General features: G+C 45.5%; 1 protein-coding gene across 2 annotated transcripts in view; it reads left to right on the top strand.

Annotated features, from left to right (window-relative positions):
• The first annotated feature begins 1,405 nt into the window (after positions 1-1,405).
• Positions 1,406-16,126, top strand: part of ANAPC5 (anaphase promoting complex subunit 5) — a 59,316-nt gene continuing 44,595 nt past the window's right edge. The window contains exons 1-3 of one of the 2 annotated variants that reach the window (XM_085878496.1): positions 1,406-1,626; positions 10,683-10,762; positions 11,000-11,109. In XM_085878496.1, the coding sequence (XP_085734622.1) occupies positions 1,447-1,626; positions 10,683-10,762; positions 11,000-11,109 (370 nt within the window). In that variant the 5' untranslated portion in view covers positions 1,406-1,446. The remainder of the gene's footprint in view (positions 1,627-10,682; positions 10,763-10,999; positions 11,110-16,126) is intronic. The other variant, XM_085878497.1, reaches the window with a different exon arrangement.

Below are 16,126 nucleotides of genomic sequence, written 5' to 3'. Positions count from 1 at the left end.
GCTTGGCAAGCGATAACAAGCCCATTGGTAATGAAAACACCTCAACATGAAATTTTTTCTCCAAGGAGGGAAACAGGTAATAAAACATGGGAATTCTTCCAGATTTTTTTTGCAGTCGAGTCAAAAGGAACATTGGCGAAGTGAGTGTGAGAATAACACGGATCCTCTATTTGGGGGAGTTTTGGGAAAAATTTTTGTGCCCAGGGCCTTAAAAAAAACAATCTTAATCTGCCTCTGATGGGCGTGATATCCCAAACTAAATTTCCCTGATTTCCCATTCGTGTTGTGTACCTTCCCCAAATACAGTATACAGTATTGTCATTTCTGACAATCCCTGCTCACCTGCTGTGGTGGTTGGGACGCTCCACTTCCGAGGACCGTGATCACAAACACCGCGACGACAAACCACGACACGTTTGGTGTGCGGCTGCCCACGAACTGACGATTTAATGACACAGCTCTGTCTTTTGAGTTCCCTTTTGTTGGAATTCTCATTGTAACCACGAACAACCGTTGTGACGTCACAATGGTCTATGGCCACGACCCCCACTCACATCGTTTCTCTTGATATCTCAACCGACGTACAATTTTTTTTTTGCTCCAATTAATATCTTTTGAAAAACCACACGTCCCAAGGTTGATGACGGTGAGAGTGACGATTTGTTGACGATACACCGCTGACAAAGACACACGCGTCTTTCTTTTTTATTTTAAATTTTTCACACGACCTCCATAAGCGGCAGCACGGGTCTTGTTACTACCCCTGTGGGGTATATAGATTGCAGTAGATCTAGATTCCGGTCCGTTATTCTGTGGTGGACGCCATGAGCATAGAATGCCTCAAGGATGTCGGGATTCTTCCAAATTCCTTTCAGTTTCGTGTTAAACAGAACTCGCGACTGTTTAACAAAGGCAGATCATACGCTGTGAGGGCTTTATCGTCTTTTTTCCCCTTCTGTTCGGTGTTTTCCACGAAACGCCATGACAAGCTATTTATACACGTCAACAGGGAATTTGGCCAAGGAAACACCCCTTGGGGAGTTTTTGTTTTGTAATTAACATTAATATTTTGTTTGCTTGAGTCGAGACAGCATGTCCTCGGTGGAGTCATATGGGAGGAAGGAGAGGGAGTTTTTAAAAGTGCGTACCTAATAAATAGATGACAGACTAATCGCTCGCGTGAGCATCGTGATGTTTTTTTTTTTCCAGGAGAGCAGACATGTTGAATTTCATGAGCGGTGTATAGCCTCAGATTCGTTTGGCCGCGCTGGTCTTCATCGGATTTTTTTTAATTCGGTAGAAATACAAGCGTGTACAGCGTGAAGGTCTTTCGAGGAAAATAAAAATGAAACCTTCAAGCGAAGACGATTCGAACAATATTATAAGACAAAAGAGTTCGTTGGTTTAAACTTTATACAGTTCACTGTACAGTGCGTGTGCGTCAGCATGGCGACTGGAGTCGACGCGATGGGTTCTCTTCCCTCGGATATAGACGTCCCCATCGAGGCACCCAGTCCGGCTGATGTCGCCACGTTGCTGCTCTTCGATGATCTCTTGGGGAAAAATGTGAAGTTGGAACCCAATGAGGTTCACGAACTCTTGCTTCTGTTTCTTCGCCTTTTGCAGGTAAAAAAACGTCTTGCACGACGAGCCCCTCGGTCTATACAGAACATGCACCCCACCACAGATGGGCCCACACAATGCCGTGTGCGCTTGGATTGTGTCGTCCTCGTCCTCGTCCTCGTCCTCGTCCTCGTCCTCGTCCTCGTCCTCGCCCTCGTCCTCGTCCTCGCCCTCGTCCTCGTCCTCGTCCTCGCCCTCGTCCTCGTCCTCGTCCTCGTCCTCGTCCTCGTCCTCGTCCTCGTCCTCGTCCTCCCCGGTAAAATTATCCCCAAAATAGTGAAAAAGGTCAAAACAATTGCAATGTAATTTATTTTTTCACAATGCATTTTTGTAATGTCTCGAGTTCAACATACTGAAAGTCTACCACAGTCAACTGATGGGAAAATATGACAAAATTACCTTTTTCAACAATGATATTGTGATACTTTAAAAAATATCGACTCATTTACGATATATATATATATATATATATATATATATATATATATATATATATATATATATATATATATATATATATATATATATATATATATATACCATATGCAATGTATTTGAATAAAACCGTCGTCAATTAATACATTACAATCAAGGACAGTCCTGTTTTGATTAGTTCCATAACAAATAATCATCAAGATTACAGTTTTTTTTTTTTTTAAATATAAAAATTAGCATTTTACCAGAAAAATGTCTTTAAAAATAGCATTATTTTAGCAGTGATTTTGATACTTTTCTTCCAACTTTATAACATGCATTGGTATTTGTTGTAATAATAATTGAATCAACAATAGAACTTTTCTATCGTCTTTATTCTCACAAAATTCATACGCATATCTATAACAGAAATATACATCTAGGGTAAGAATAACAAAATACAATAACTAGTATACATAATACTGAAGGCAAATACCACGTCCAGTCGTACACATCACATAATAACAAAGTTAAACTCCATACTCTAATACCAATTGCATTCCTCAAGAGTACATTGTTCCTAATAATAGTATATAACATACCTATATTGTTACAGCATGACTTTCCACGGAGTATGCGGTATACATGTCAACACACACATTCACATTCATCCTCTTTATGAGATCAATGATTGCTATTTGTTCAACATCACTTTCCTCTGGATATTTTGTGACAAGTAGAAAGGCATCATACTTGTCTTCTTCAACTTTGCAACTTCTTCGTAGTTTTTTCTTTTTACCAGAGAGTGAATCATGTGGTTCAAACTTCTTTGGAATGTTTCTCCCAGTTCTAAAGTTTATGCTGCATTGGTTATGATACACTGCATCCTCAGCATGCAGGTCATTAGCATAGGATATCCTGCCCATCACTTCCTCACGCCAGACATCATTCCATATTTTGCAAACACTTCTAATAGTGTTTTCAAAAACTGATGTCCTGACAGGAAATGCATCATATTCCCTCCATCGACCATCACAATGGGCTTACTGACAGCAAAAGATGCAATCTTTTGTGAAGTCAAATGGTTTTGATTGTGATCGTCTGAATTGTGGTACAGAAGCATCAGCTAGTCCTACATGCCTGTGAGTTTTGATTTACTTTGGATTACACCAATTTTTTTCTGCATGCCTTATGGACACGTTGCCCTTCTTGGGTCTGCAGACTGCTTCCCCGTTCCTCACTTGCACGGTTGATGCCATCACTCCCTTTCTTGCCAAGGGTAACTATCACATTCAGCATCATATGTGATATCCTTGGTGCATAACACACAGTTGATCTTGTCTTGTAGATTGCAGGTAAGTGATAGCTGAGTGTCAAAGAAATGAAAGTTAGTGACTTATACTTCACAGATTAATATGAAAGAAGTGTATAAAAATTAAGTATAGCAATGCAAGTATTGATCACATTCCTTTTAAATTTGTTACACTGAGAGATTTAGGGGGGGGTGGGGGGACAGGAGTGTGCCACCCTCTATTTGCTGTTCAAAATTGTGAAATAACATTCGTGAAATCTATATGGAGTTAGCTCTCTGTGGAATGAAATTTTTTTTTAATTGGACTATTATTAACCTCCGCCATCGAAGATCGGAGGTTACTGTTTTCACCCCTTTCTGTTTGTGACTTACGAAATCTTTAGATTTGAAAACAGTAACCTGTTGAAAGGGGTGAAAACAGTAACCTCCGATCTTCGATGGCGGAGGTTAATAATAGTCCAATTGATCAATATACTTACGAAATCTAAAGATTTCGTAAGTATATTGATCACTTCCGTTTCTGTTTGTTTGTTTCTGTGTTTGTTGCTTACAAAATCCAAAGATTTTGTAAGTATATTGATTACGTCCGTTTCTGTTTGTTTGTTTGTGTGTTTGTGTGTTTGTTTGTTTTGTAGGCACGATAACTCGAACGGAAGAAGTTATCAATGTCAAATTACACCACGTGATTCAGGAGGGTGATGGCTAGTGCTGATTAGATTTTGGTCAAAATCGGTCAAAGGTCAAGGTCACAGTGAGGTCAAACATCCAAAAAATAACTCGAGAACAGAAGAAGCTACCAATGTAAAATTACACCACGTGATTCAGGAGGGTGGTGGCTAGCGCTGATTAGATTTTGGTCAAAATCGGTCAAAGGTCAAGGTCACAGTGAGGTCAAACATCCAAAACATTTGATTTTTTGATGGTTTGGTACAGAATCATCGTAGAAACTTCTGGTGTGCGTCGCGACCTTCTCCAGAGACAACTTTTATTAGACAAGGTCAGAGGTCAAGTTGACGATTTCATAAGTACCAGTCTATGACTGCTTGTTTGTTTGTTTGTAGGCACAATAACTCAAGAATGGAAGAAGCTACCAATGTCAAATATCACCACGTGATTCAGGAGGGTGATGGCTAGCGCTAATTAGATTTTGGTCAAAGTCACAGTGAGGTCAAACATAATTCCGTAAATTCATGTGGAGAAATGGAGTATTTTTGCTTCGCTCGACGTTACGAGTTCGTTTTAACTTCGATTTTAATTTTGTCTTCGGTTTTTGCGATGACTCAGGACGCTTAAAACTCGGTTGTCAAAATTCTGGTAAAAATCAGATGTTTTGGAGACGTTTTAAGATTGTATAAAAAATATTTCACTCGACGCGTCACGGGTCGTCACGTGATGCAGTGCGCTCGAGCAGACGTGTCGTTGAGTCACGTAAAGGTTTTCCGTGTGTGGGCTGACCGTGTTTTCGAAAAAGATGGTGTTTAAAAGTCATTTTTTTTTATCCCAATAAAGGTTATCGTCGCATTCCTCAGCCGTCGGATTATGTAAAGATTGTTGGTGGATGGCTGAATATTGCGGTTTTGTGACTGATAAAATAATTGCGTGGAAAAAATGGAGAATTTTGCTTCGGTCGACGTTACGATTTTTGATGGTTTGGAACAGAATCATCGTAGAAACTTCTGGTTTGCGTCGCCACCTTCTCGAGAGACAGCTTTTATTAGACAACGTCAGAGGTCAAGTTGACTATTTCGGAAGTACCAGTCTATGACTGCTTGTTTGTTACTTACGAAATCTTTAGATTTCGCAAGTATATTGATGCCTTCCGTTTCTGTTTGTTTGTTTGTTTGTTTGTAGGCACGATAACTCGCGAACGGAAGAAACTACCAATGTCAAATTACACCACGTGATTCAGGAGGGTGATGGCTAATGCTGATTAGATTTTGGTCAAAATCGGTCAAAGGTCAAGGTCACAGTGAGGTCAAACATAATTCCGTAAATTCACGTGGAGAAATGGAGTATTTTTGCTTCGCTCGACGTTACGAGTTCGTTTTAACTTCGATTTTAATTTTGTCTTCGGTTTTTGCGATCGCTTAGGACGCTTCAAACTCGGTTGTCGAAATTCTGGTAAAAATTGGATGTTTTGGAGACGTTTTAAGATTGTATATAGAAAAAAAATTCACTCGACGCGTCACGGGTCGTCCCATGATGCAGTGTGCTCGAGCAGACGCGTCGTTGAGTGACGTTAAGGTTTTGCGTGGAGAAATGGAGTATTTTTGCTTCAGTCGACGTTATGATTTTTGATGGTTTGATACAGAATCATTGTAGAAACTTCTGGTTTGCATCGCTACCTTCTCGAGAGACAGCTTTTATGAGACAAGGTCAGAGGTCAAGTTGACGATTTCGTAAGTACCAGTCTATGACTGCTTGTTACTTACGAAATCTAAAGATTTCGTAAGTATATTGATGACTTCCGTTTCAGTTTGTTTGTTTGTTTGTTTGTTTGTAGGCACGATAACTCGATAACGGAAGAAACTACCAATGTCAAATTACACCACGTGATTCAGGAGGGTGATGGCGAGTGCTGATTAGATTTTGGTGAAAGGTCAAGGTCACAGTGAGGTCAAATATTCGATTTTTGATGGTTTGGTACAGATAACTCGAACGGAAGAAGCTACCAATGTCAAATTACACCACATGATTCAGGAGGGTGATGGCTCGTGCTGATTAGATTTTGGTCAAAATCGGTCCAAGGTCAAGGTCACAGTGAGGTCAAATATTCGATTTTTGATGGTTTGGTACAGATAACTCGAGAAGGGAAGAAGCTACCAATGTCAAATTACATCACGTGATTCAGGAGGGTGATGGCTAGTGCTGATTAGATTTTGGTCAAAATCGGTCAAAGGTCAAGGTCACAGTGAGGTCAAACATCCAAAACATTCGATTTTTGATGGTTTGGTACAGAATCATGGTAGAAACTTCTGGTTTGTGTCGCTACCTTCTCGAGAGACAGCTTTTATTAGACAAGGTCAGAGGTCAAGTTGACGATTTCGTAAGTACCAGTCGATGACTGCTTGTTTGTTTGTTTGTTTGTGAACAGTATTACGGAAAAACTCCTTGACGGATTTCGTCAACTTGGTGGTGGGATTCGGTATGGTCCAAGGATCATGCCATTCGACTTTGACCAATAATTACCGTCTTTTGATTTGACCAATAATTTGACTTTTGATTTTTGTTTTTTAAAATAAATTAGCCAGGATCAGAGCCTGCAGTCAACTACACCCCCCTTTCACAAAATCTTGGATCTGCCCCTGTGTTATAAATTATAATTATTATAAGTTCTCATGTCATCAAGTTTGTAAAGTATGAATATAATAACATTTTATTTACAAAGGAATGGTTCTCACACAAGCACTCCCCATTGGCCAACACTTACATTTGGGGGTAGGGGTAATCGATATGTACCAAAAATGATATCGCACTGCAAGTACTTAACATATTCCATCCAAATGTGTTTTGAAATATGCATTAAATAATTAAAATGTAATCAAGTTTGTAAAACATCAATACCATCACTTGTTATGAAGTTGGAAGAAAAGTATCAAAATCACTGCTAAAGTAATGCTACTTTTTAAAAGACATTTGCCTGGTAAAATGCTAATTTTTATATAAAAAAAACTGTAATCTTGATGATTATTTGTTATGGAACTAATCAAAACAGGACTGTCCTTGATTGTAATGTATTAATTGACAGTGGTTTTATTCAAATGCATTGGAAATGGCATACATTGTCAATGAGTAGATATTTTTTAAAGTATCACAACATCATTGTTGAAAAACGTCATCCATATTTAAATTTCAGCACGCCCCTTTCTTTGTTCCACCATCAGATTTTTGTTACTGCATGAAATGAAACAAGATTTGGCACATATACTAATGATATTATTGTCTTCCTTAAGAGGCCCCTCAAAATTTGTTTTGATGCATTTTCACAAACTCCAACGGATTCCATTCAAATTCGGTACGATTCTGGCTTTTGGTCCAACTTAGGTCATTGGATATAAATTTTTTCCATAACACTTCCGATATTCGAAAAAATCGATAAATCGATATCCCTTATGGGATTTTCCATTCAAATCCACTCAAGTTTAAGGCCTACGGGGGACGCAAATTTCCACTTTGCCCCGGGTGCTGTTTACCTCCGCTACACCAAGCTGTTAGGGTTAGGGTTTGGGTTTGGGTTAGTGTTAGCTACCCTAACCTTAACCCTAACAGCTAACCCTAACCCTAACCGCTAACCGCTAACCCCAAACCGCTAACCCCTAACAGCTATTCAGGAAATTTGCAAGAAAGCCCGGGCAACACCGGGCTTTATTGCTTGCCCGAGCAACGCCGGGCATTACTACTAGTTTTGGCATATTTCCCATTAGTTGACTGTGGTAGACTTTTAGTATGTTGAACCAGAGACATTACAAAAATGCAATGTGAAAAAATAAATTCCAATGCAATTATTTTGACCTTTTAAACTATTTTGACTGGCCTATTTGCCGCAGACCGTCCGTCACGCGTCCTCGCCCTCACCCACCTCCATCTCGCCCTCGCCCCGCCCTCCGTCTCGCCCTCGCCCCGCCCTCCGTCTCGCCCTCGCCCCGCCCTCCGTCTCGCCCTCGCCCCGCCCTCCGTCTCGCCCTCGCCCCGCCCTCCGTCTCGCCCTCGCCCCGCCCTCCGTCTCGCCCTCGCCCCGCCCTCCGTCTCGCCCTCGCCCCGCCCTCCGCCTCGCCCCCGCCCCGCCCTCCGTCTCGCCCTCGGCCCGCCCTCCGTCTCGCCCTCGCCCCGCCCTCCGTCTCGCCCTCGCCCCGCCCTCCGTCTCGCCCTCGCCCCGCCCGCCGTCTCGCCGTCGCCGCGCCGTCCGTCTCGCCCTCGCCCCGCCCTCCGTGTCGCCCTCGCCCCGCCCTCCGTCTCGCCCTCGCCCCGCCCTCCGTCTCGCCCTCGCCCCGCCCTCCGTCTCGCCCTCGCCCCGCCCTCCGTCTCGCCCTCGCCCCGCCCTCCGTCTCGCCCTCGCCCCGCCCTCCGTCTCGCCCTCGCCCCGCCCTCCGTCTCGCCCTCGCCCCGCCCTCCGTCCGTCGCCCTCGCCCCGCCCTCCGTCTCCGTCTCGCCCTCGCCCCGCCCTCCGTCTCGCCCTCGCCCCGCCCTCCGTCTCGCCCTCGCCCCGCCCTCCGTCTCGCCCTCGCCCCTCCGTCTCGCCCTCGCCCCGCCCTCCGTCTCGCCCTCGCCCCGCCCTCCGTCTCGCCCTCGCCTCGCCCTCCGCCTCGCCCCCCCCCCGCCCTCCGCCTCCCCCTCGCCCCGCCCTCCGTCTCGCCCTCGCCCCCGCGCGTCTCGCCCTCGCCCCGCCCTCCGCCGCGCGTCTCGCCCTCGCCCCGCCCTCCGCCGCGCGTCTCGCCCTCGCCCTCGCCCTCCGCCGCGCGTCACGCCCTCAGCCCACCTCCGCCGCGCGTCTCGCCCTCGCCCTCAGCCCACCTCCGCCGCGCGTCTCGCCCTCGCCCTCAGCCCACCTCCGCCGCGCGTCTCGCCCTCGCCCTCAGCCCACCTCCGCCGCGCGTCTCGCCCTCGCCCTCAGCCCACCTCCGCCGCGCGTCTCGCCCTCGCCCTCAGCCCACCTCCGCCGCGCGTCTCGCCCTCGCCCTCAGCCCACCTCCGCCGCGCGTCTCGCCCTCGCCCTCAGCCCACCTCCGCCGCGCGTCTCGCCCTCGCCCTCGCCCTCAGCCCACCTCCGCCGCGCGTCTCGCCCTCGCCCTCGCCCTCAGCCCACCTCCGCCGCGCGTCTCGCCCTCGCCCTCGCCCTCAGCCCACCTCCGCCGCGCGTCTCGCCCTCGCCCTCGCCCTCAGCCCACCTCCGCCGCGCGTCTCGCCCTCGCCCTCAGCCCACCTCCGCCGCGCGTCTCGCCCTCGCCCTCAGCCCACCTCCGCCGCGCGTCTCGCCCTCGCCCTCAGCCCACCTCCGCCGCGCGTCTCGCCCTCGCCCTCAGCCCACCTCCGCCGCGCGTCTCGCCCTCGCCCTCAGCCCACCTCCGCCGCGCGTCTCGCCCTCAGCCCACCTCCGCCGCGCGTCTCGCCCTGTTTCACATTTTCACTTGTAATTATCACATTTCTATTCTGTCCTGTTGTATTTCTTGCTCCATTCTTACCTTGGCCACTGAAGTTGAAGGGGGTTATGTTTTTGCACCTGTCTGTTTGTTACTTGCCAAATCGAAGATTTTTTTAATGCAGATTGGTCAGTTGATTTTGTTATTCTTTGTCTATCTGTCTGTCTTGCTGAATTAAACCAACCAATTATTTTTGAGGTACATCCACATTGGCCAAAAGGTCAACATCGGCCGAATTTCTAAATTTGTCAATTTTGATCCAATTAGTTTGAAGTTTGAAGAGGAGTTGCATATTTGGTCATTGAATTCAACCACCAATTATTTTTGAGGTCAAATTTGTGTTTTATGGATCTTGCAAGCATCGTGCTCTGCACGACGTCTTCTTTGTCTGTTTGTTTGTCTGTGTACAGTATATCTCAAAAGGTTATGGACGGATCCAGATGAAATTTGGTTGTCAGGTTCGGTGTGTGACAAGGATAAACTCGTGAGATTTTGGTGAAGATCTGGATCCGGATCAGACTACTGGAATATTTTAAAGTGATTCTTCACCATTGAGAGATAGGGCCAAAGATGATTATATGGCATGATATCTCAAAAAGTTGTGGACGGCTTCAGATGAAACTTGGTGGATATGTTGGGTGTGTGACAAGGATGAATTGATTAAATTTTGGTGAAGATCCGCTAATTCTTTAGGCAATTCTTCACCATTGAGCGATAGGACTAAACTAATATACAAGATGGTGTCTCAAAATGTTGTGGATGGATTTGGATGAAAATTGGTGGACATGTGTGTATGACCACGACGAATCGATTCAACTCCGGTGAATATCCGGATTTGGATACGAGAATTATTTAAACTATAAAGTGATAATTTACCATTGAGAGATCGGGCCAATAACGATATAGTATATTTTTGCATGATATTTCAAAAATTTATTGGCCCGATATGTTCTCAAGGATTCAGGCATTACGTGGTGGAGGTATGCGCTCTACCAAGTGCCCTTCTAGTTTCTGCTTGTCATTGCCTCCCTTCTTATTAGTGCCCCCCTCAGCTTTTGCTCCCCTTCGTATTAGTGCTCCCCTAACCTTTGTGCCATTTACTCTAATGTCTGTCTCCCCACCCCCAGCCCCTGCCCTTTCAATCCTGCACTGATTATTTTTATTTTGGTATTTATTTGTCCACTTTCCCATTATAGGGGCCTGATGTTAAGTTCCTGGACCTTTGTAACCATGTGGAGTCTTTCTCACATGAGCTGGCACACCACTTGTATACCAGGTGAGGTTTTGAGCACTGGCTGTTTGAAAAAGAAGATTGGTAGGTGTAATGGAAGAGAGATGCAAAACCAAACTCAAGTATCTTCACTATAGTGCTGTTTTTGTTTTCACCTGTGGATCATGGAACAGCTGGTTTTTCTTATTTTTTGCTCTTGACTAATAGTACACAAGCACCAGACATTTGATATGTTGCTCCTGTTTAGGCAATCTCTGCACTCTCTGTTTTGTTCATCTATAGAATGAAAGCCTTCATGGGTGATGGAGTGCAAGAGCTGTCTGATTTCATTGCCCGGCTTGATGTGGAACCGTCCAGCCCAACTTTTGCCATGGGTATTAACAGCATTCTGGGTACGTTTGTGATTTGAGGAGCTCACTTTGAGTATCTTCCGTACAGATTACATTCTCAAGACTCTGCTTCATTACATCCATTGGATTCTTCCTCTGTTGTCATTTGTGCAGATGATGTTTAATTTGAAGAAATACTCTTCTTACTCACTAGGCTGAGTTTTTGTCCCCCACCACTCTGACAAGGTCGGAAATAGGGGGTATTCAAATGAGGACTGACCGACCGACCGTCCGTCCATGTACTTTTGCGTACGCGATATTTCACAACTGTTGAACATTTTGCTTTCATATTGCAGAAGTGTATTCCTCATGACATTATCTCAACCTGATTAGATCACGTTGGTGATTGACTGAATTATGTTGCCATGGCAACCTTATTTGTAACATGGCTTGTGTACACGATATTTCAAAAACTGTTCAAGGTTTAGCTTTCGTATTACACAGATCTATTCCTCATACCACCCAAAAGGCAGGGGATCTAGAGTATCAGCCACTTGTTGTTCTTGCTCGAAATGCTGAATACAAATTGAAGTTGAAAACCACTTGAAAGTATATTATATGTTGCTCTGTGGGTTTGACAACAAAAAATAGACAGATCAAATTTTACATTTGGTGCTTATTAAATCCAGAGGTCGAGGTTCATAGTAGAGCTGAAAAGTTGTGTAAGGAATTGATGCACTGGCAATGGACTGAAGAGAAACGAGTAAGCATGAGACAGACAAATAAGAATATTGCAGACAGATAAATCTGCAGGTGGAATAAAGGGTCAGGTTATTGAGTGGAGAAATAGGATGCCTGAGATAGCAACTGGCCACCGTAACTAAATTAATTGTGTGAAGGACCAGGTTGAATAACCTTGAGGAGGTTATTTTACACACAAGATTAAAGGTGGAGGTGGTGAGCAAGCTTAGATTTGATTAAGGGAACAAGTATAGGTTGCTGATTGAGCACATACAACCAAGGGGAGCTGCGAAGAGACTGAGTTGAAAGAGCAGGGGAAGCAAGAGGGGCGTTCCATGTCAAGTGTACACATTTTTCCGTAAAATTTTGACACATCTTCTCAGATTTCACGCTTTTTGTGCAAGTGTTTGTATCCACGGTAAAATATTACGTGTCAATTTTCAGACCTGGGGGCCCATCGGGGCCCATTTTAGCCCCCCCCCCCAAATTTGGGCACACCCCGTTGATCCACAATCTTCCAGTGGCCATATCACAGGTTGTAGTGTTCCGATTTGGATGATCTTGGTAAAATCACTCCGAAACAGTCATTAAAAACGTTATATTTTGGGGCTCCCTTTGACCTTGGGCTCCCGCCGCCCAGCCAAACCGATGATCCCAATTTTTTCATGTGAGAATACCCCTTCATATACTCCAACACCTCAGCATAAATTAAAATGGGATCTGAATGGGTTCAAGTGTGATGATGGTTTTATTGTTCGGGGTCCACATATCACTAATTCTTGATTCGACATTGGGCGACGTTTGCCGTCATCGTTCCAATGACGTCACGTGCTGGTAGGCGACTTTATGTCTGAAGGTGACAATCATTATCTCTGGACTATTTTATATATACAGTGGGGAGAACAAGTATTTGATACACTGCCGATTTTGCAGGTTTTCCCACTTACAAAGTACGTAGAGGTCTGTAATTTTTATCATAGGTACACTTCAACTGTGAAAGACGGAATCTAAAACAAAAATCCTGAAAATCACATTGTATGATTTTTAAATAATTAATTTGCATTTTATTGCATGAAATAAGTATTTGATCACCGACCAACCAGTAAGAATTCCGGCTCTCAGACTTGTTAGTTTTGTCTTTAAGAAGCCCTCCCATTCTCCACTCATTACCTGTATTAACTGCACCAGTTTGAACTCGTTATCTGCATAAAAGACAGCTGTCCACACTCAAACAATCAGACTCCAACCTCTCCACAATGGGCAAGACCAGAGAGCTGTCGAAGGACATCAGGGACAAAATTGTAGACTTCCACAAGGCTGGGATGGGCTACAGGACAATAGGCAAGCAGCTTGGTGAGAAGGCAACAACTGTTGGCGCAATTATTAGAAAATGGAAGAAGTTCAAGATAACAGTCAATCTCCCTCGGTCTGGGGCTCCATGCAAGATCTCACCTCGTGGAGCCTCAATGATCATGAGAAAGGTGAGGGATCAGCCCAGAACGACACGGCAGGACCTGGTCAATGACCTTAAGAGAGTGGGACCACAGTATCAAAGAAAACCAGAATTAACACACTACGCAGTCATGGATTAAAATCCTGCAGCACACGCAAGGTCCCTCTGCTCAAGCCAGCGCATGTCCAGGCCCGTCTGAAGTTTGCCAATGACCATCTGGATGATCCATAGGAGGAATGGGAGAAGGTCATGTGGTCTGATGAGACCAAAATAGAGCTTTTTGGTTTGAACTCCACTCGCCGTGTTTGGAGGAAGAAGGATGAGTACAACCCCAAGAACACCATCCCAACCGTGAAGCATGGAGGTGGAAACATCATTCTTTGGGGATGCTTTTCTGCAAAGGGGACAGGACGACTGCACCGTATTGAGGGGAGGATGGATGGGGCCATGTATCGGGAGATCTTGGCAAACAACCTCCTTCCCTCAACAACAGCATTGAAGATGGGGCATGGCTGGGTCTTCCAGCATGACAACGACCCGAAACACACAGCCAGGGCAACTTCGGAGTGGCTCCGTAAGAAGCATCTCAAGGTCCTGGAGTGGCCTAGCCAGTCTCTAAACCTGAACCCAATAGAAAATCTTTGGAGGGAGCTGAAAGTCTGTGTTGCTCAGCGACAGCCCTGAAACCTGAAGGATCTGGAGAAGATCTGTATGGAGGAGTGGGCCAAAATCCCTGCTGCAGTCTGTGCAAACCTGGTTAAATACTACAGGAAACGTCTGATCTCTGTAATTGCAAACAAAGGTTTCTGTTAGATTCTATCATTTCTAGATCCATTTCTATTACCCCCTGTTCCCGTTCGCCTTGAACCGCCATTTTGCGTTTCGGAATTAATTTATTTGCTCGGAATTTAATGGGAATCGAGGGTCGCTATACACACCCTTGATCCGATTCCCGCTAATTTAGTTTGGAGGGGAATGAATCTGTTTCCCGCTCGCTGACACCAGTGTTGTGGATTCTCGCCCGCTGGCGTGCGAACGACCGCATTTAACCAACAGCGGCCGCTTCGCCCACCGAACGGACAATCCAGTCGCGGCTTTCCGGATCAACGCCGAAAACCAGCCACGGGTGTGTTCTGAGCACACCACAGCCTCGTCAATATTCTACCTGCGCTACAGGGCCAATCACCGAATTGTCGATAAACCTAATTAATCGCGCGGGGCAGACTACCGAGAGACTGTACTCAACGGGGCACTTGGAAACGAGCCGCTTAAGCAGCTCGCTTCGTTTTGGGATAACCGAGCGGGGTATTATCGCGCAGCCCCGTTGGACCGGATCACTTTATCGGCTATTTAACAACCAACTATATTCCCAGTGCAATATGGCAGTTCAATAAGGGAAAGGACGCAACGAACGGGTTACATTTAAACAAGCACATTTATTTCACAACCAAACATGCACGTATACGGTCAAAGATGCGGTTATGCAGTCATGCATGCAAACAATGCACGTATTCAATCATGCAATGAATGGGGGGTAGTGACAAGACGCGAGCAAGAGAAAGAGCTACTACCGTCTATTTATTATGTACAATCATTTGTCGACAGTTCTACTAAAGGACACGGTGTCACAGACACCCACACACACACACAAAAGCCCAAGAGAAAATAAACAAAGGAAGGAAAAATGTGACCGGGTGGTGGATCCTCGAGCTCGAGTCCTCCTCGAGGCGACTCGCACACGATCCTCAGTGACTCTGCCACGACCACCGACTCCCTCAAAGTGCCTTCGATCCAGAGAGCCCAGAGCGATCCAGCGAGTGAGCCTCGAGCCTTAGCGTCCGCACACACACGCCTCAGACCTTCTCTTCAGCGCTCGCGTTTCTGCCACCTCCAGAGACTCTCCTACAACGGCGCCAAGAGCGACCACTGCCGCGACTCTCCTCAGCACCTCACAACCTCCAGAAGCCGATTCGACAGACAGAGAGCTTGCTTTCAGCGCGCCCTTTTATTTCCACGGTGCCTCGCCCCTTCCTTTCGCCCCCCCTCTTCCAGCACGCGCTGGAAGCTTCCAGAAGCAGGGCGTTTTTCCTCGCCGAATCGGAGCCTTTTCCATTCTTTTTGTTTTTTCTCCGGGCGTCTTTTCCGCACGTGTTTGTCGTTGTGGGGGGGGGGGGAGGGGTGAGGCCGTCGTCCGTTCTCCCCCGATGAATGCCAGGCTTCTCGCAACCGTGCTGAGGCGGAAATGCGGTGGTGGTGTGGTTGGCGTTATGGTGGCGTGGCTGGCGTTTTGTGGTGGCCATGAGGGTGGTGTGGCTGGCGTTTGTGGTGGTCGTGAGGGTGGTGTGGTTGGGCGGTGGTGGTTAAGGTGGTTGTTCTGAAGCTGTTGATGAGAGCGATGTTGGTGGTGGAGGTGGTTGCTGTGAAGCGGTTGTTGAGAGCGATGTTGGTGGTGGAGGTGGTTGTTGTGAAGCGGTTGGCCCAAAATAACGACTGTAAAAGAAAAACGGCTGTCAAAGATTCACAGCCTGGTTATACGAATAATTCCCTTAGACATCGGTGGGGAAATCTATCTGAACACACACTTATCGATATAACTGATCTTGGGGAAATCCTTTATAGTGTCCTGCGAATTTCCACAGCCATAACAATATATATATATATATATATATATATATATATATATATATATATATATATATATATATATATATATATATATATATATATATATATATATATATATATATATATTGCATCATTTGCGAAAAATTATTCTGCCTATTGTGCCTATTGATTTATGTGTACATTGTTTGTATAACCATCATCAAATTAAGTTATAAATGGGCTAATCTCAGTTTTTGCATATTTTGCAGTAAGCATGGCGAC

This window comes from Eptatretus burgeri, chromosome 4, assembly GCF_056783735.1.
Source record: "Eptatretus burgeri isolate ZD-2024b chromosome 4, Ebu_testis_v1, whole genome shotgun sequence".
NCBI classification, from domain to species: domain Eukaryota; kingdom Metazoa; phylum Chordata; class Myxini; order Myxiniformes; family Myxinidae; genus Eptatretus; species Eptatretus burgeri.
This window is presented reverse-complemented; position numbering and strand designations above follow the sequence as displayed.